This window comes from Hypanus sabinus, unplaced genomic scaffold (assembly GCF_030144855.1).
Source record: "Hypanus sabinus isolate sHypSab1 unplaced genomic scaffold, sHypSab1.hap1 scaffold_275, whole genome shotgun sequence".
In the NCBI taxonomy this organism is placed as follows: domain Eukaryota; kingdom Metazoa; phylum Chordata; class Chondrichthyes; order Myliobatiformes; family Dasyatidae; genus Hypanus; species Hypanus sabinus.
The window spans coordinates 340632-361806 of NW_026780885.1; the positions used below are offsets into that span (position 1 = coordinate 340632).

Consider the following 21175-nt stretch of genomic DNA (forward strand, 5'->3'; position numbering starts at 1 on the left):
ATTGTTTTTGGGAGCTGCTTTCTACTTTAAAACAGCTACTGAGTTTTCTACACAGAAAAAACCCTGCGGTGTGGACATGAAACCGGTGCTAGCAGGAATGTTTAATGGCACCTCGCTTACCCATGAACCCCTCGGTTTAAAATTTCGCTGCTTCTGAAGCAACGATCATATGCGCAGGCATCAAGATCGATGACGTCACCAAATAGCACGCATGCGCGCTGTACACAAAGGCGCTCCGGAGGATCGGTAAAGGTAGGAATGATTTTCCGGGTTGATATCTTAAATACCCACTGAGGGACATTTGCTGTGAACTCCGGATATCGTAGTCCGCAATCCTGGGACTCGCCTGCTCTCCTCCCTCTCTCTCAGCCCCACGATCCGTACACGGGCCCCGGGGAGCTTCCGGCTGATGAGGGAATGGGAACCGATGGATCTCTCAGACAGAGCTGAGCTCCAGCTATCTAAATGCAAGGATTAGGAACTCGGAGAAAGGGAACAAAATCTTTTGCATCACCAGTTGAGAAAATCACCTTTGTTCTTTCTCCAATCGTAAACAAGTGAAAATCTGCAGATGTTTGAAATCCAAGCAACACGCACAAAATGCCGGAGGAACTCAGCATTAGTACTCTTTTCCGTAGATGCTGCCTGGCCTGCTGAGTTCCTCCAGCATTTTGTGTGTGTTGCTTCTTCTACCTCCTCTCGTTCTGCACTTTTCTACCGGTGAGGACATGTTTTGTCCCATTCTCTCTGGGTACATAATGATATCAAACACCTTTGTCCTGGGCAACAAGCAGCTTTCACATCACAAATGTGCCAGACTCCAGTGAGACAGAAAGACTACTGCCCTTCCCTTTATGTTCACTGGCATTGCCACATTGAGTTCAACACCATCTCTCACTTGGGGGAGGGTTCAGGGGAAATATGTATATACAATACAGAAACTGGTGTTACCTGTGTGTATTGTGGCGATGCAAAAGTTGTTGGAGAATTGACAAGTGGGAAGAAGTGGAGTGATATTTGGAAATCTGACATTTTAAAGTATCATTTAGCAAGCCAATCACATCTGGACGGTGTGCAAAAGCTCTAGTGAGAAAATCCTTCATAACCTGCAACAGGCCTGCTACATAGTTTGTGTGAGAGTGCAGATAACTCGATCAAACCCAGAGGAGATCAAAGGTTCTATCAACGGTGATTTGCTAGTTGTTAAAATAAATAACTCCCTGTGAAAAATTCAGTGTGCTCGTCTTGTTGTCAGTGGGTAAAAATTGCACAGCACAAGGTGTTTCGGCACACCGGTCATCACAAATTAGACGGGACATTGGTGGGAAGGTGGGGAGACTTCCAGTGTCCCTGATACCCTCACCTACAAGATGTGCATCCAGCTGCAGCCTGTAACCCTGAGCTTTAAGGAGCTGAAGCTGGAAATGGATGAATTCTGGATCATCTGGGAGTCAGAGGGGTTGATAGTTATGACATCAAGAGAGGTGAGTTACACCCAAGGTGTAGGACACATTAAACGAGTGAGAGTCAGGAAGGGGAATGGGGTTAAATAGCCATCACAGAGTACTCTTGGGGTCATCTCATACAACAACAGGTAGAACACTTTCTAAACTGTAGGGGGGATTACCAGGCAGAGAAAAGTCAAATGGTTGATAGGGGATTTGTTAGTTTGGGAATTAAAACTAGGCAAGATCTAATATCCTAGTGGTAAAGCTTGCTGTTGCTACTGTGTGGTGGGGAGGGTGTGTGGTGAAACCGAATTTGCAGGGGGAATTGGAGTCAGAATGCCAGAACAGATAGTGAAGTGGGTGAAATGAATTGACTTATATCATTCATATACATGAGGAGTAGAAAAGTTTATGTTACTTCTCCATCTAGATGTGTAATGTTTGTCCGTAGGACAGTCATTATAACAGTAACACAATTGTATCAGCATAAATTAAATTGTTGGCCTGGTGGAAGGAGTGGTCCAGGAGCCTGCTGGTCCTGGCTTGAACGCTGCTGTACCGTTTCCCGGTTGGTAGAAGCTGGAACAGTTTGTGGTTGGGGTGACTCAGGTCCACAATGATCCTTCAGGACTTTTTACGCACCTGCCTTTGTAAATGTCCTGAATCATGGGAAGTTCACAACTGCAGATGTACCGGGCTGTCCACACCACTCTCTGCAGAGTCCTGCAATTGAGGGAAGTACAGTACCCATACCAGGCAGCGATGCAGCCAGTCAGGACGCTCTTAATTGTGCCCCTGTAGAAAGTTCTTAGGATTTTGGACCCATACCAAACTTCTTCAACCATCTGAGGTGAAAGAGGTTTACGGACACGTACCACACAGCCGATATGTACAGACCACATGAGATCCTCGGTGATGTTAATGCCGAGGAACTTAAAGCTGTTCACTCTCTCAACCCCAGATCCATTGATACCAATAGGGGTTAGCCTATCTCCATTCCTTCTGTAGTTCACAACCAGTTCCATTGTTTTTGTGACTTTGAGCTCTAGTGAGAAAATCCTTCATATCCTGCTACAGGCCTGCTGCATAGTTTGTGTGAGAGTGCAGCACTGGCTGCTTTCTTGACACCCAGACAGACGTTGCTCAGACCTCAGATAGAGTCAGCAGACGAAAGGTTGAGCGTGGTGCAATGACTGTGCTGAGCTGTGTATATCACAATGCACAAAGATTCTTAAGAAAGCCCGATGAGCTCAGGACAGGGAATTGTGATATTGTAGCCATTATTGGGACTTGGTTGCACCCAACACTCAGAGATTTAGAGGAACGAACTTTGCAGAGATTGCCGTCAATGCCAAGAAACAAAGTTTGATAGAGGAAGTGATTTTAACTTTTCATATATTGAGTGGGACTCCCATATGTAAAAGAACTAGATGGGGTAGCGTTTATCAAATGTGCCCTTAATCAGTACGTAAAATTCCCAACATAGAAGTGTGCAATAAACTTTTAGGAAATGATCCAGTGTAAGTGACAGAAATTAGTGTATGGGAACACTTTGTAATGACATAAGGTTCCAAGTAAATATGGAAAAAGAGAGGTCTGGACCATGGCTTGATATTCTAAACTGAAGAAAGTTCAATTTTGATGGTATCAGAAAGGATCTGACAAGTGTGGTTTGGGACTGGCTGTTTCCTGGCAATGGAGTTGATCACAAGTGAAGATTTGAGGGTGCGGAGTTTGCATGTGCCTGCCAAAATAAAAGTTGAATGTTAACTGGTGCAGGTAACCATGGTTTTCAAGAGATACTGAGGCCGCTGAAATCTTGTTCCTCTAAATGGCTCAGGCTTTTGGGTGCTACCAAGAGTCATTAATGACTAGAATATCATAATGCCATGCCCTGAGCTCATCCAACTTTTTTTTCAGTCATCTTCTGCTGGCTTTTAAAAGCTTCCCAATAATTTCCTCTATGATTTTCTCTCTCTATTGATTTTATGGCCACGGTTGTGTTCTCCTGCCGTTCCAATGCTTCCACTTCTTTGGGATGTGTCTACCATTCATCTCTCAAATTGCTCCAGAAACTCCAGCCATTGCTGCTACGTTGTCACTCCTACCTTTTCCCTTCCAAACAAGCTTCAACAGCTTCTCTGTCACAGAAACATGGAGGAGTTCCGTACAGAAACAGGCTATTTGGCCCATCTAGTCAATGCCATTAAAAAACACTTAAGCTGTCTAATGCAACTACCTGCAACGGGACTATTGCCCTCCATACCCCTACCATCCAGGCTCCCATCCAAACTTCTGTTAAATGGTGAAATCGAGCTCATATTCACCACTTGTGCTGTGATCTCATTCCACACTCTCACAACCATTTCAGTAAAGAGCTTTTCCACATGTTCCTGTTAAATATTCACCTTCTCCACTTACCCATGACCTCTTCTTATCATCCCACCCAGACTCAGTGGAAAAAGCTCCTTGCATTTACCCTATCTATACCCTCATAATTTTGAACCCTTCTAACAAATCCTCAAGGCAGTGTTTAATTTCCTTGTTTATGTTTCAAGCCTTTTTCAGGTGTATAAGATGATGAGGGGCATTCAGCGTGTGGATCGCTAGAGGTTTTTTTCCCAGGGCTGAAATGACTAGCATGAGGGGGCATAGTTTTAAGGTGGTTGGAAATAGGAACCGAGGGGATGTCGGGGTAAGTGTTTTACACAGAGAGTGGTGGGTGCGTGGAGTGCACTGCCGGCTATTTGTGTGAGAGTGCTTCAGTTACTGTGGGAACAGGGAATCATACCAATGGAGATAGTCAAACTGAGCCAGGTAACAGATTGGAGATGGGAGAAATGCCCCATTCTTATAGAGACAGGATGAGCATCAGAGAGTCATTCCAGATGCCAGCACTGTGCCCATTTAGAAGATGATTTCACGATCCAGCTTGGGTTGAACTTTACTGTAACAGTGTGATGCCAGATCACACCTTGACAAATCAAGTAATCTCATCTGAAATGTTATCCTACACTCATTTATGGACTTTGTTAATTTTTTTACAGGTTAAAAGTGACAAGGAAGTTGTCTATGGGAATCTTGAACACAACAGCCAGTTTTGCTGTCTCTGTCCAGATATTTAAGAAGTGGAACAAGGGATTCACTCTGTCATCCTTCCTGTTCAGACTGTGGGGAGTGATTCACTGGATCATCTGACTGATTGGTCTTCCTATCATTTTACACAGGGGAAAGGCCGTTCACCTGCTCAGACAGTGTGGAGGGATTCACTCGGTCATCTCAACTGAAGGTACATCAGCGAGTTCACACTGGGACAAGGCCATTCACCTGTTCTGTATGTGAAAAGGGTTTCAGACGGTCTTCCCACCTGTGGACATACCAGTCAGTTCACACTGGGCAGAGGCTGGTCACCTGCTGAATTTGTGGGAAAGGATTCACTTAGTCATCTGTTCTAATGGCTCACCAGCGAGTTTACACTGGGGAGAGGCCATTCACCTGTTCAGTCTGTGGGAAGGGATTCACTCAGTCATCTGACCTAATGGATCACCAGCGAGTTCACACTGGGGAGAGGCCGTTCACCTGTTGGGACTGTCATAAGGGATTCACTTGTTCATCTAAACTGAATGTTCACCAGCGAGTTCACACTGGGGAGAGGCCATTCACCTGCTCAGACTGTGGTAAGGGATTCACTCGGTCATCCGACCTACTCACACACCAGTCAGTTCACACTGGGGAGTGGCTGTTCACCTGCTCCGACTGTGGGAAGGGATTCACTAGGTCATCCGACCTGCTGGCACACCAGTCAGTTCACAGTGGGGAGAGGCCATTCACCTGCTCAGACTGTGGGAAGGGATTCAGTCGGTCACCCGACCTGCTGGCGCACCAGTCAGTTCACACTGGGGAGTGGCCATTCACCTGCTTAGACTGTGGGAAAGGATTCACTCGGTCATCTAAACTGAAGGAACATCAGAGAGTTCACACTGGAGACAGGCCGTTCACCTGCTCAGACTGTGGGAAGGGATTCACTCGGTCATCTAAGCTGAAGGAACATCAGAGAGTTCACAATGGGGAGAGGCCGTTCACATGCTCAGAGTGTGGGAAGGGATTCATTCAGTCATCCCACCTACTGGTACACCAGTTAGTTCACACTGGGGAGCAGCCGTTCACCTGCTCAGACTGTGGGAAGGGATTCACTTGCCCATCTAAACTGAAAGTACATCAACGAGGTCACACTGGGGAGAGGCCATTCACCTGCACAGAGTGTGGGAAAGGATTCACTCAGTCATCACATCTACAAGTACATAGGTCAGTTCACACTGGGGAGAGGCCATTCACCTGCTCAGACTGTGGGAAGGGATTCAAATCGTCATCTCATCTGAAGGTACATCAGCGACTTCATACTGGGGAGAGGCCATTCACCTGTTCAGACTGTGGGAAAGGATTCATACAGTCATTCCACCTACAAACACACCAGTCAGTTCACACTGGGGAGAGTCCATTCACCTGCTCAGACTGTGGGAAAGGATTCACTTTTCCATCTCAAGTGAAGGTACATCAGCAAATTCACACTGGGGAGAGGCCATTCACCTGCTCAGACTGTGGGAAAGGATTCACTCAGTCATCTCATCTACAGAGACATCAGCGAGTTCACACTGGGGAGAGGCCATTCACCTGCTCAGACTGTGGGAAAGGATTCACTCAGTCATCTCATCTACAGAGACACCAGCGAGTTCACACTGGGTAGAGACCGTGCCTGGCCAAACTTAATAAATCTCGCTGGGTGAATACTGCGTGATATGTCCCCTGTTACATTTTAGTACTCTGACATAAACAGTACACAATATGTGATCAAACAATTGAGCTTTATAATTCCAACTTTGACCATAGTGTTAGTAAAGAAAACAATAATAAAAGAAAAAGGGCATGCTCTCTTCATTCGCATCTTCTCATCACTCCCCAGCAAAAGACCACGAAAAACTCTCTTCCAGACACACATGTTTTGTCGTTGGACAGCCCCACACTCCAAAAACCTGTCCTCCCCAGTCATAAGAGAAACATTGCTGCTACAGAGAAACCATTACCTCAGCAGTGAAACATTACTGAGAAGCCATTACATTAGCAGTGTTACACTTGTGACACACTGCTGAGTTCACACTGGGGAGACAGTTTCAGGAAACTGCATGCTGGATATTTGTCCATCACCGTTGCTGAATGCTATTTTGAGAGTGACTATCGGTGCTGAACTCTGCAATTATTGCTGCTGTTCACCACACCCAGTTCTGCACTCTGGTCACTGGGCATTGGAGGAGTTTCTTCGGCTGCATATTCACCTCTAATGTAACTGGAGTTTAATACTGTATTCTGGATCTGTGATAAATAAACCAGTTCTCTTTTAAACTCTGTCTCCAGAACTTAGTGAACTTATAACACAACTAGTGTACAATAGAGAGTCAACTCAGGCCTGCTGAACCCTGCAAGTGATTCTCTTACATGGCAGTCCTTTTATATCCTCCCTTGTTGATCACCTCTTGCTCTCCCTGTGGGATGGGTTCCAAACAGTCACCACTCTGTGGGTGAAGAGGTTTCCCTTGAATTTCCTGCAGACTGAAGTGGAGTTGACTGCAGTTCTGTCTGAGATGTTCTTTGCCCCTCCAATCTCTGGGCTGAGGAAGAAAGACTTTGGGAGTTAACCTCCTTATTTAGGGCTCATTTCACCATTATGGGTCATTTTCCATGCTTCTGAAGGGTTGTTGAAAACTCTACTGTACTCTAAAGACAGAAAGCAGAATGGAAAACCATTTGTTGGATGTCCAATGAAGCTGGGTCAGAAACCAGAGGCAGGTCCGCTCAGGGCAGAGTTTGGGGCTCTGGATGATGGTCGGGGTCAGAACGTATGATGAGGAGAAGGGAATCAGCAACGAGGTGTGGCAATGAATGACAGAGTAGCAACATATGGAAGCTGATTGACAGAAAAAGTCATTTATTTGTCTAACTGGTGACATAAACAATATCTCTTGTAAGGTGCTCCACTGGTCGAGGAACACGTGTGTTTTGGGAATTGTTATATCTATTGAGGGAGTTGTTCCTGCTTGGTAATCCTGAAATATTATATCCAGATGTTTATTATGGATTGTCCTATCTGAAATAATAATATATTCATTATCATATAAATTGTACTTTTTGACTAAAAATGTATTGGGCTTGAATTTATGGTGCCTTTATGAAGTGATGGAGGGCATTCATGAGTTTGTAGTTTAAAGCAAGATTTTGGTGAATGATATTTGCCACTGGATTGTACCTTTTTAAGCAATCCGATTGAGTTAAACTGCTGCAGGATCCTGGAATGTGTTGGATTGTGTCTGGTTTCTCTTTGCCTTTTCTGCACTTACTGCTTTGTTTGTTTGTATTTCATGAAGTTTCGATTTGTTTTCCCCTTGTTACCCACCTCGTCCTGTATTTCCGCAAGGAACCCCTCTGCTTCTGGGAAGAGGTGTCCTAACTCTCAGTCAGGAACTGGAGTTTAATATTCTGGATCTCGGACAAATAAACCAGTTCTATTTTAAACTCTGTGTTTGGTGCTTAGTGAATTTACAACACAACTATTGTCCTCAGGCCTGCTGAACCCGGCCAGTGAATCTGTTCTACATCAGTCCATTTAAATCTTGCCCTTTTGTTCATCTCTCACTCTCCCTGTAATGATGGGTTCCAAACAGTCACCACTCTCTCGGTGAAGAGGTTTCCCTTGAATTCTTTGCAGACTGAAGAAGTCGAGATGACTGCAGTTATAATCTCTGGGCTGATGAAGAATGACATTGTTCGTTAACCTCCTTAATCACAACTTATTTCCACATTATGACTCATTTTCCCTGCTTCTAAAGGGTTGTTGGAAACACCACTGTCCTCGAAAGACTTAAATTGGCATGGGAAGCCTAGTTGGATGTTCAAAGGAGCAGGGTCAGAAACCGGAGGTGCACAGAGCAGAGTTTGGGACTCTGGACGGGGTAAGAACGTATGATGAGGAAAAAGGAATCAACAGTGGGGCGTGGCAACGAATGACAGAGTAGCAACATTTTGACGCTAATTGGCAGACGAAATAATTTGGTTATCTGACTCACGAACAATGCCTGTGGTGGAGGCACATGTGTGAGTTGAGAATGGTTATACCTATTGAGGGAGTTATTCCAGCTTGTTTATCCTGTAATATTATATCCAAATGGTTACTTGAGATTTTCCTATCCGAAATAATGTATTGATTATCATGTAAGTTGTGAGATTATGTCCTTTACTGAATCAGGCTTGAATTTATTGTGCCTCAGTGAAGTTACCGTGGTCATTCATCAGTTTGTATTTAAAGCAAGATTTAGGTGAGCGATATTTGCCACTTGATTGTACCTGCGTAAGTAATCAGATTGAGTTAAACTGCTGCAGGATCCAAGGAATGTGTTGGATTGTGTCTCGTTTCTCTTGGCATTTTCTGCACTTACTGCCTTGTTTGTTTGTATTTCATGAAGTTTCAATTTGTTTTCGTTTTGTTACCCACCTTGTCCTGTATTTCCGCAAGGAATCCCTCTGTTTCTGGGAAGAGGACTCCAACTCTCAGTCATGTGCTCGATGCTTCCTTGTCACCATCGAGTCTGCTCAGATTGTTGGGATGTGTCCCATGGAGGGTCATACTCATTCCACTGGTTAACGTTTTCTTGCATAATGATGATTCATTATTCTGAGTTGGCCTCTCATGTACAGTGGCGTGCAAACGTTTGGGCACCAGTGGTCAATATTTCTGTTACTGTGAATAGCTAGGCGAGGAAAAGATGACCTGATTTCCAAAAAGCATAAGGTTAAAGATGACACATTTCTTAAATATTTTAAACAAGATTACTTTTCTTTATTTCCATATTTTACAGTTTCAAAATAACAAAAAAGGAAAAGGGCCTAAAGCAAAATTTTGGCACCCTGCATGGCAAGTAACACTTCCTTTGGCAAATATCACAGCTTGTAAACGCTTTTTGTAGCCAGCTAAGAGACTTTCAATTCTTGTTTGGGGGATTTCTGCCCATTCTTCCTTGCAAAAGGTGTCTGCTTCTCTAAGATTCTTGGGCTGTCTTGCATGTATTGCTCTTTTGAGGTCTATCCACAGATTTTCGATGATGTTTAGGTCGGAGGATTGTGACGGCCATGGAATGATGAAGTTAAAATGGAACTTTGGAGTTCTCTAGATTTCTAGCATTTGCAGGTCCTCCTGTTTCCCAGATATTTATATGTTTCCTAAAAGAACAAGCCAAGAACAAGCTGGTAGTGGGTTTGTGCTGCTCAGTTGGTAAAATGTCAAATAAAATCATTAGAAATAGGTGGCATAGGGTTGGGCGGTGTAGAATTAAGCAACAGCAAATGTATGAAAAAAAAACCCTGATGGGAATTGTATAGAGACCTCCAAACAGTAGTAAGTATGTGGTCCACAAATTACAATGGGAGATAGAAAATGCGTGCCAAACGGGCGACGTTATAACAGCCATGGGGGATTGTCATGTAGGTGATTACGAAAATTAGGATGGTGTTGGTCTCAAGAGGAGAAATTCCTAGAATGCCTACAAGATGTTTTTTTGTAGCAGCTCATGGCTGAGCCCACTTGGGGATCAGCTATTCTGGATTGGGTGTTGTAATGAACAGGAATTAATTAGGTTACTTAAGTTTAGATAACCCTTAGGGGCAAGTGATCTTTACATGATCAAATTCACCCTGACATGAGGGAAGGAGAAAATAAACTCAGATGTGGAAGAAAGAGAATTGGAGAGGCATGAGAGTGGAATTGGTCAAAATTGATTTGGAAAGAACACGGGCAGGAATGAAAACAGAACAGCAATGACTGGAATTTCTGGAAGCAATTCAGAAGGCACAGGATATATACATCACAAAGAGGAAGTTGTATTCTAAAGGTAAGTTTACAAAACCGTGGCTGATTCGAGAAACCAAAGACAACATAAAAGCCAAAGAGAAGGCATAGAGCAAAAATTACTGGGAATTTAAGAGGATTGGAAAGCTTTTAAAAACCAGCAGAATGCAACTAAAATAATTAAGAAGGAAAAAATAGAATACATAGGTGCGCTAGCCAGTAATATTCAAGAGTGTCGCAGAAAAGTACTACGGATCAGTCGGACTCAGAAAGCATCTGCTTTAGAAATCTTTATTGGCACATGATATCTGGAGAGTACAGGCTCCTAAAAGTGGAGCTCCGCGGCTCTGCCCAACGGAAGATTACACTCACATTTATACCCCAAGCATACGTGACAAGAAGCCGTTAAACCTGAAGGAGGAACTCCCGCAATTCTACCGAATAGCGAAATAGCAAAAATATGTCCTTGAGCAGCTAGACATTTTACTTAAACGTTGGTTCTCAAAAAAATATGTCAGGCAAACTGGCTCAACCGCAGACATATGAACATTCTCAGAACAAAGAAGTGCAAATACATTTACTTTTACCTCTTGGTTGCGAGGCATATTTCAGTCACACAGAGTACATTAGTTACAGATAAATAAATGCAGACTTCGAATTCACATTTTAAAACAAATCATTAGTCCCTCAATGCCCATTCCAATGTAAGGCCTTGATATTTTCTTCCACAGTTCCCTCCTTTTTAATCAAAATCAGACATACTTTATTGATCCCGAGGGAAATTGGGTTTCGTTATAGTCACACTGTTATATATTTCGCTATAAATAAATAAATAAATAAATAAATAATAGGTAAATTATTACAAGTGGAAATGTCCAGGACCAGCCTATTGGCTCAGGGTGTCTGACCCTCCGAGGGAGGAGTTGTAAAGTTTAATGGCCACAGGCGTGAATGACTTCCTATGAAGCTCTATGTGCATCTCGGTGGAATGAGTCTCTGGCTGAACATACTCCTGTACTTAACCAGTACATTATGAAGTGGATGGGATACATTGTCCAAGATGGCATGCAACTTGGACAGCATCCTCCTTTCAGACACCACCGTCAGAGAGTCCAGTTCCACCCCAACAACATCACTGGCCTTACGAATGAGTTTGTTGATTCTGTTCGTGTCTGCTACCCTCAACCTGCTGCCCCAGCACACAACAGAAAACATGATAACACTGTCCACCACAGACTCTTAGAACATCTTCAGCATCGTCCAGCAGATGTTAAAGGACCTCAGTCTCCTCAGAAAGTAGAGACGGCTGTGACCCTTCTTGTAGACAGCCTCAGTGTTCTTTGACCAGTCCTGTTTATTGTCCATTCATATCTTCTAAATTAACATTTCTTACCGGGGTATTTCCTCCTCCTTCTCATAAGGGGGTTAATATCCATGGGGAAATAGTCTCTCCTTCCCTGGGTACACCTCTTCACTCCACCAGTGCTCCTTGCTGGCTGCGTCATTCATTATTTGAGGTACCATAGGGACACCTTTAGAGACAGACCAGGCTCTTTTCATTAATTGATAACAGCACAATCGCAATGCTTCACATACACATAACCCTAAAATACATATCATCGCCACTATAATTGTTCCATGCGTTATCCAGCTTCCCCAGCCAGAAAACCATCCCTCTATTATTTCCCACGATTTTCTTACTAGGGCAATGAGGCCATAAAAGAGGGGCTGTAGCCAGGAAAATATTCCTTCTCCTAACACTGACTTAACCCACTTAAAGAAATCCCAGCCAACTGGAGGGGCTTGAGAGTTCAGTTTGTGCATTCCATCTCGCAGCTGGGTCATATGTTCTAACACGTGGGTCATATTTTCTGAAGCATCGGGTATGTAGGTGCAACATTCTTTCCCTACTAACGCACAGACCCCTCCTTCCCAGGCTAGTACTTCCTCTCCACTTTCCTTTTTCTTTGTACTTGCCCTTCGACGCTGTTAGATAATCAATCAATCCCACCCCCATTATGATTATTACCCCTACTTCTTTCACGTTAGTCCTCTGCTGAGAATATATTTTGTTCATAACCACTCACTATGTATATAACATGAGGTGCTGGTAAGAATAGATTTATGTTCCAGTCTCCCATTAGCACTTGGTTCCTGGTTCTCAGCACCGTTCCTCTCTCTCCCGGGGAAGATGTCACTCGTTCAGTGTTTTGTTTCGTCCTCGTCGTGGTGCAACTTGCACCTGCTGGTATGTGTTTAATCAGGTTTTTTCCTTCATCTTAATGGCTGTACGGGTCGTCAGCAGCGCTAGGAGGTGGCTTTTCCACCCGGGAGATAAAAAATCTTTAATCATTGATCTCACATATCTGCCGGCTTAACGCAGGATGTTACCTTCAGTTAAAGGTGGCTGGGCTTGACGGACACTCTCATACAATTTCTCTGCCTCCTGACACAAGGCCTGTGCGTATTTCAGTGTCTTCTCATCACATCATATTAGGGCTACCATCACTGGTGTGTCATAGGCCGCCCCATCAAAATTTCATGAGGGGCAAGTCCTGTATTTCTGTTCTTCTGATTTTGCAGAGTGTACGTTACTAAGAGCACTGCCTCTGGCCATCCGAGACCGTTTTTCTGACAACTTTTGTCAAAGCCCCTTTTATTCCCCCGTTTGCTGCATCCACCATACCCAAGGACTGAGGCTGGTAGGGGATACGCAATTTCTTCTGGAACCCCAAGGCTTTCTTCAGTCCCTGTACTAATTTATTTGTAAAATGGGTTCCCCTGTCGCTATTTATCCCTGGGGAAATTCCAAACCTAGGTATATATTTTTTTCATCAATATGCTCACCGCAGTTCTTACATCATTCCTCCTAGTTGGATCGGCCTCCGCCCATCTGAAAAACACGTCTATTATTCGCAGTATATATTTAAACCTCCTTTCACAGGCATATGTACAGGTCAATTTGCAGGGGCGTGCCACTGTTAAGTGATGACATGCTGCATCCCTCCTCTGGCCATGTGCCAGGCGAGCCGGGGGCAAAAATAAACTATGCGGGCACAATACTCGGCCGTCTGGGTGACGCCATAGCCCAGTATTCCGGTAACGTGCAGATCGGCTCCAGGCACATTTCTCTTGCTGTGAGGCAAGATTTTGGGCTTCCTGCAACTGCTGGACGTCGATACACACAGGGAGCTCCTTCCCTCCCGATCCAACCCGAGGGGTCTGTACCGCAGGTTGTCCCTGAAGGGCCACCTGTTTAGCTGCCATGTCTGCATTTCTCTTGGAGACCTCATTCTGGGATGAGGTGTGCGCCTCGCACTTAATTATCACTAAAGTCTGTGGCAAGTGTACAGCTTCTGAAGCGAGGGAGGCGTGTTGAATCGCTTTCCCCGAGGAGCTGATGAATGCTTTATTTTCCCACAATTGTTCAAAGTCATGTGCTTCCCAAACGCATAACGTGAGTCGGAATAAACATCGGCAGCTTTTCCTTCGGCCAAAACGCAAGCGAGCTCGGGTAACGGCAGAGAGTTCCGCCGCCTGCGCTGATGATCCTGTTGTCAAGGCGGAAGCTTCTGTTACCTCGTGGGGAGTTACTACAGCATACCCTGCCAGCAACAGATCATCTCTAGGGCGGTGCAAAGAGCCGTCTGTGAAAAGAATTAAATCAGGATTATCAATAGGGTCGCTTTTCCGGTCTGGTGGGGGAGTAGTAGTCGCTTCCACTGCGAACAGAGAGTTAATGCCATCCCCATCCTGTTGTGCAGATGGTGACATAACAAAAGTAGCTGGATTAATAGCCGGAGATCTTTTGTACGTTCAGTTGCATCGAGAGAGAAGAATCAGCTCATAACCTGTCCTTCTAGCCGTGGTAAAATGCTGAGTAGCCGCTGAATTCAACAGCATTACAGCAAGAGGTACCATCACAGTACACGGGCGATCCAATGCAAAAGGAATAGAGTTTTCTACTATTGCATTAAGGTCATGGTTGGCTTTGTCCCTTTCGGGTGGCCATTCCACGATGAGGCTCTCCGTTTTCAATGTACCCCCCCCCCCCCAGACAAGTTGTTGCTTAACTTCGACAGAAGCACAATTGAAACCATCCTGGCCAAAAGCGCCACGGTGTGGGTATGACAGCTGCACAGCCGCTGAGCGACAAAACCTGCATCGCGTGGTGAAGGCGGCCCAGAGAATTGTCAGGATGGAGCTCCCAGGACTGGACACCGTCTATTCCAGCAGACTCAGGAGGAAAGCAATCAGGTTAACCGGAGACACCACACACCCCGGCCACTCCCTGTTTGACCCGCTGCCGTCCGGCAAAAGGTTCAGTACAGTAAAAACCAGCACAAATAGACTGAGAAGCAGCTTCTACCCCAGAGCCGTGGCCTCCGTCACACCAGTTCCACAGAGCAATGACTGAAACTATGAGCACGCACAAGGAATCAAATACTTGCACTAACGGCACTTTGTGCATTACTGTGACATTCTGCTGCTGCTGCAACTTATTTTCTGCTACTTAACCATTTAATACTGTTTTTATATTACAGTCTTGTTTTTATCTACCGCTCTGTTTGCCGGAGAGGAAGCCAGAGTTTCAGTGTACCTATGTATAATGACAATAAAGATCATTCAATGCAGCAGAACGCACTACTGCATCCCTCTCCCGGTATTCGGGAATCCACTGTCGACAGCGCCCTACTATGCCCAGGAAACAAGGAACGTCATTTTTGTTTTGTTTTGGGGACCGGGATCTTCTTTATTGCTTTTATTCGATCCCTTCCCAAACTTCGCCAAACTTCACTGAGCAGGAATCCAAGGTATTGGACAGTCTTTTGGCAAAACTGCATTTTCTCCACAGCCACCCTGTGCCCTCTTCCCGCCAAAAGTTCAAGGGGTGTTAAAGAATCTGTCAGACATTGTGGCCCTGTAGCAGATGCTGTCAGGATGTTGTCGGCATACTGAATCAGCGTGGAATATTCAGACAGCTTCCATTCGGCAAAATTATTTTTAACTGCTGCAGCATAATCTGCGGGGCTTTCGGTATATCCCTGGGGCAGACGTGTCCACGTGTATTGCGCATTCCTATAAGTAAAGGCAAATAAATGCTGGCTATCCTCGTGCAAATGTGTGGATAAAAATGCTGAGCACCGATCGACTACAGTAAAGGTAATCGCTCCCACAGGTATTGACGTAAGCATAATGTTGGTGTGCGGCTCCAGCGGAGCAATAGGGATGAATATCTTGTTAATGGCTCTGAGGTCCTGCACAAAATGGCACTCATTACTCCTGCCCGTTTTTTTTTTGAATAGGTAATATAGGGTTACACAGGCTTTATGTTTTCACTAGCACCCCTTGCTGAGATGAGTCAGTTACTGGAACGAAACCTTCTTCGGCTTCAGTCGCCATACGGTACTGTTTAATACAGAACAGTGGCACATTCTTTTTTTTAGGTTAACTTTATGCGCCGGAGCGGTTTGGGTCTTTCCCACATGATGTTTTATGTTGGGCTCAGAGGTTCCCTACACCCGCTCTGAGGCTCTAGCGGGAAGTACAGGGTCTTCTGCTGGTGGTGGTTGCTTTTCAAAGGATGTTTCCCAGCTCTCGGACTTTATCATTTTTCTGCCCTCCTTTTCGTTATAGAATTCTATTCGCGATTCTTGTCCCAATACCGGCAGAGTTATAATATAAACAGCATTGTTTTTTTTTCTGGCCAATCGTTTTATCATCCTCCCGATATCTTTAGGCTTTGCTGGTGGCTTTATGGCCACTGTCAAATGAGGCATTGAGGTCGGAATCATTTCTCCTAATCTTCCACTAAAACTACTAGGAGCCTTAATCCCTCGGGACCAATATACACACACGGTATTGCCTTCGCCTTTACCGTTTACATAAGCGTGCACAGTTTGGGTCAGTCTGTAAACAGTAATAGACCGTGCAATGGAGCTGCTTCTTTTCCCGGCTGCTGTTAATCAAGAATTGCAGATTTTACATGTAGGGGTTGGCCCGTCCTATCAATGTGTCAGACAGTCTCTGAACCTGACAAGCATAGGGATTGCTATCCAGCTGCCGACAGTAGAGTATGGGTCCTGAACTGTCCTTTTCTCGCCCGTTCATTAATTTTAGCATTTCAGGGATCCTAATTTGAGGGAGCTCCGTGTAAATACCTTCAGCTGTACAGTGCAGCGTTGCCCCTAATTTATAAATGGCCTGTGGTCCCAGCAGGGGAAACGGGGCTGTTTTAGATACAATGAAGGTGTCTGTTAAAAGCGCATCCTTCATTCTGTTTTTCTCTCTTCCTGCTTTTTTTTTGCTTTTTCTGGCGTTTTTCCCCCTCTGGTCCTGCTGACACTTCCTTCAATTCCTCTTTCCTGAGACCCTTCTCTCGTCAGGGTGATGTCTGCCCCGCTGGGGGGTGTCAGCTGCCTGAATCTCTGGCATGGGGGCTGCAGGGAGTGGGTACGGGTCGTCCCAAGGCCGTCGTCGTCATTATTAAATTGTCTATTTCACTATTGGGTGCCAATGGGGCATTGGCCGGTACGGGGAGTTGTGGATAAAGTCCAGAGGCAGGTTTCTTTTCAGCCCTTTTAATCTCCTTTTCTTTGGAGGTTGGTGTCGTTTTAACAACCTCCTTCAATCGTTTAAATCGTCTTAACATGTAATCAGCATCCCAATTTGGGTCGCCGTCCCCATTTCGGGTGGCGTCCTCCCAGAACTGGATTAGTCTCAAATTAAAATTTCCCCCAGAAGGCCAATCTCCATGTGACCACACATGCAAACCACTACCGAATGTAACCGCATGAGGATCAACTCAGGTCTCTCTGATTACCAGTTCCGCTGGGGATCCAGGAACCGCCGACGAAGCTCTTATCCGCTGAATCCGACAACATACGAGTTATCAGCGAAAGTGACCTGTCACAGGAATGCCGTTTTCCAGGGGCTACCACACAACATACCCAGGCAAGGGTTAACACAAGATATTCCAAAACCCACTCCTATGGAATATACGAAGTGACAGCCACACATTCGTTGTGGTTCCGTGTACCGATGATCAACACACTCTTGTGGGCATAGGAGAGTTCCAAGCCTCAGCTGCGACTAACTGAAGCGATCAGCTTTTCCAGTCTCTCTCTCTCTCTCTTTAGACTGGCCGATTGCCTGTCTGCAGATCGCTCTCTCTCTCTCTCTCTTTTATGGATCAGTCCACAGTCAGCGCTGTCAGCCTGTGACTGACGTCATAGTCCCGCCTCCTTGGAGTCTGAGATCCCTCTGATCATCGACACTGTTCAGGGTTTGGCATTTAACAGTGTACTGTCTCATACATTCGACCTACCGAGCTGCCAAGATGATAATCACTAATCAAATCTCACTGAGATTTCTCAGATCCTGTTGAATTTATTGCCAAGTGTACAAGTACGGGAAGGTACAGGTGCAGACAAACACTGACTTATGGCAGCATCACAGGCAAGTACATTCAGATAACACACGGAACACAAATTAAACGATTCTCTGTCAGTAACAATCTGTAAATATGTTTTAAATCATTAACGATATGTAAAATACATTGTGTCATGATCAATTGTAAAATGTGCATTTTGTGTCAATAACAGACTTGGAAATGTTGAATTTGCTCCCTGTCTCCATTCCTCCTGTAATCTACAACCAGCTCCTTTGTTTTTGTCACAATGAGGGAGAGGTTGTTTTCTTGACACCACTGTGTCGGGGTGATGACTTCTTCTCTGTAGGCTGCCTCGTTATTATTTGAGATTAGGCCAGTCAATGTAGTGTCGTCAGCAAATTTAATTAGCAGATTGGAGCTGTGGGTGGCGACACAAGTCATGGGTGCACAGAGAGTAAAGTAGGGGGCAAGAAGTCAACGCTGTGGGGTATGTGTGCTGAGGGTCAGAGAGACAGAGGTGAGGGAGCCCACTCTTACCACCTGCCGGCGATCTGACAGCAAGTCCAGGATCCAGCTACACAAGGCAGGGTGAAAGGCCGAGGTCTCTGACCTCCTTGTGGATACTTCACGCCTTCGTATGGCTACTGCTCTGCCCATGACTGCAAGGAACTGCAGAGAACTTTGGAGAGCAGAGAACATCAGAGAAACAAGCCTCCATTCCATGGACTCTTCCTACAGTTCCCCTGCCTCGGAAAAGCAGGCCACGTACTCAAAGATCCTCACAACCTGGACATTCTCGCTGCAAACCCGCTCCCCCATCGGGGAAGAGATACAAAAGCCTTAAAGCGCGAACCACCCAGCTCAAGGTCGGCTTCCTGTCTGTGGTCATAAGCCAAATGAATGATAAAATGGACTCGACCTCACAATGTAACACGACGTGATCCTGCACCATATGTCTATCTGCACTGCACTATCTCTGCAGCCATAATGCTTTGTTATAGTGAGTGTTTTGTCATTATCATTTTTCATTTTTAGAATCTTTTTTACTAGTACATAATCTTCTACAGCTATAGAATGATACAAAACTTCAATAGATTAATATTTATAAAATTAATAAAGCTGAAAAAAACTAATCGTAAAATATAAAAATGGAAAGTATATATAGGAAAAAGAAGGAAATAAAGAACCCCATCTAACTAGGGGGGAACCCACTAACAACAAAAAAGGGAAAAAACCCATTAGGAATCAACCCCCCGGAGCAATACGTTTAACCATCATCTACATATGAAAATAGAATCATCAACCGTCAGTTCATATTTATAAAAAAATAAAATCAGACGGAAACCATATAGCATAATTAAAATTAAATGATAATATTTGGCAAAGAACCCCATCTTCTCTCAAAATCGAATCGAGGATCAAAAGTTCTACTAATTTTTTTCAAACTAAGACATAAGATTCCTTGTGAAAACCATTCAATTAATGTAGGGGAAGAAATATCTTTGTATTTTAATAAAATAGCCCTTCTTGTCAGTAGTGTAACAAATGCAATTACATGTTGATCTGACGATGAAATACCCTGAATATGATGTGGAACTATTCCAAATAGACCAGTCAACCTATTAGGTTGTAAATTAATTTTCAGAGCTTTAGAACTTGTTGAAAATAAAGATTTCCAAAACGATTTTAATGATGAACATGACCAGAACATATGTAATAAAGTAGCTACTTCAGTTTTATATGTATCACAGCATTTGTCTATACAAGGAAATATTTTAGATAGTCTCTCTTTTGTTAGATAATAAAGATGAACAATTTTAAATCGAATTAAACAATGGTTGGCACATATAGAAGAAGAATTTCCGTTTTTCAAAACTCGAAGCCAATCTTCATTAACAGAGGTCATAGTAAGTTCTCTCTCCCAATCTTGTTTAATCTTTAGTGATAAGTTCTCTTTTTGTAACAAAAATAAATTATACATTCTGCTAATGGAACCTTTCACTAAGGGATTCAATTTCAAAATGGTATCTAAGAAATCAGATTCTTGTAAATATGGAAACTTGGGTAAGCATTGTTGTAAAAAATGTTCCATCTGAACATATTGCAAAAAATGTGTATGAGCGAGAGAAAATTTGTTATTTAACTCTTCAAAGGATCCCTTCATTTTTCCATAGGAGACAAAATGTGGTCAGGTGTTGAAGGTATAAATGAAAAGTTTCGATATAAAAACAAGACAACTTAATTTGTTGTTTTTTTTTGAAAAAACGAAACTAAACCCAAATCCGTAGGGATTGTTTAATAACCAGGTAATAATTTAAATTTGGAATTTTAGAGAGCTGTAGAAGTAATGGAGGTCCTAATATTGAAGTTAAATGAAATTGTTTAACAGCTTTTAATTCCAAATCAACTCATAATGGTTTTTGGTTCTTATTGTAAAGGGGGTTTCTTCTTTTTTCTTTGTTACTGTTGGGAAAGGGTTTCTTTTTGTTAACTAGCAGGAATGCTAATTTACTGATACCGAGAATGGTATTCCTTTGTAAACCAAATGGGGATTAATGTTCTTTCTTCTGAGTCTGTAAGCTTTTGTTGACGGGCTTTTGGGCAGATCGGCGCGAGGGGGTCGAGAGAGAGGACGCAATGCTCTAAGCTGGGCGAGGATCGGACCCCAAAGGGGGGTCCGCGGCCGGGAGATTCGAGGAGGGGGGGGGGGTGAAGCTAGATGTGCTTGGTTGACCACTTGGATGGTCCTGAGCTGTTTGGAGAGTCGAGGAGTTCGGAGGGTCCTGAGCTGTTTGGAGAGTCGAGGAGTTCGGAGGGGATCGAATGGTGGCCAGAAGACTTCAGAAATTGAGCTCCAACGGTTGTGCACGAAGTGGTTTGGACTTTGATAAGTTTGGCGCCTTTTCTTTAATTTTCTCTTCATATATACTGTATCGTTATTAATCACTTAGTTATAGTAACCTTTATAAATTGTACTCATTTAATCGCATATGGTGTACTGTCTTTTTTTGGGTGAGGCGGGGACATCACACAGCATCCACACCAGCTGATTACCCAGTTTGGCGGGGCCGAAGGCTGCTCCCCCTAGACGAAGCGAGCTGAGCGAGCCTGAGGCGACCCAGGGGGTTACATTATCAAGACAATATAAACGAAAACATGATTGTCTAATATTCACAGCCCAATAATACAGTCTTAAATTAGGAAGTGCAAGTCCACCATCTTTTGTAAATGATACTTATTAATTCTTGGTCTCTTATTGTTCCAAATAAAGGAAGAAATAAGAGAGTCAATTTGATCGAAATTTTTTTTAGTTAAAATGATAGGTATACCAAACAAGGCAGTAAGGGGATTTGGATCAAATTGGAGCCTAAAAAGCTGTGAAAAGGTATGGAATACTTCCCGCCAAAACTTTTCAATTGTAGGGCAAAACCAAAAGATATGGAT

The 21175-nt window shown here is 44.0% G+C and overlaps 1 protein-coding gene across 3 annotated transcripts; it reads left to right on the top strand.

Annotated features, from left to right (window-relative positions):
• Positions 1–208: 208 nt before the first annotated feature.
• On the top strand, positions 209–7776 carry LOC132388161 (zinc finger protein 229-like). 3 transcript variants are annotated; one of them, XM_059960509.1, is made up of 2 exons: positions 209–252; positions 4496–7776. In XM_059960509.1, the coding sequence occupies exon 2, from the start codon at positions 4903–4905 to the stop codon at positions 6190–6192; it is 1290 nt and encodes a 429-aa protein (XP_059816492.1). In that variant the 5' UTR covers positions 209–252; positions 4496–4902; the 3' UTR covers positions 6193–7776. The 3 variants fall into 3 exon arrangements, with proteins under 3 accessions (XP_059816492.1, XP_059816494.1, XP_059816493.1); XM_059960511.1 differs by having other exon boundaries at positions 242–252; positions 4676–7776; XM_059960510.1 differs by lacking the exon at positions 209–252 and adding an exon at positions 591–720.
• The last annotated feature ends 13399 nt before the right edge of the window (positions 7777–21175 follow it).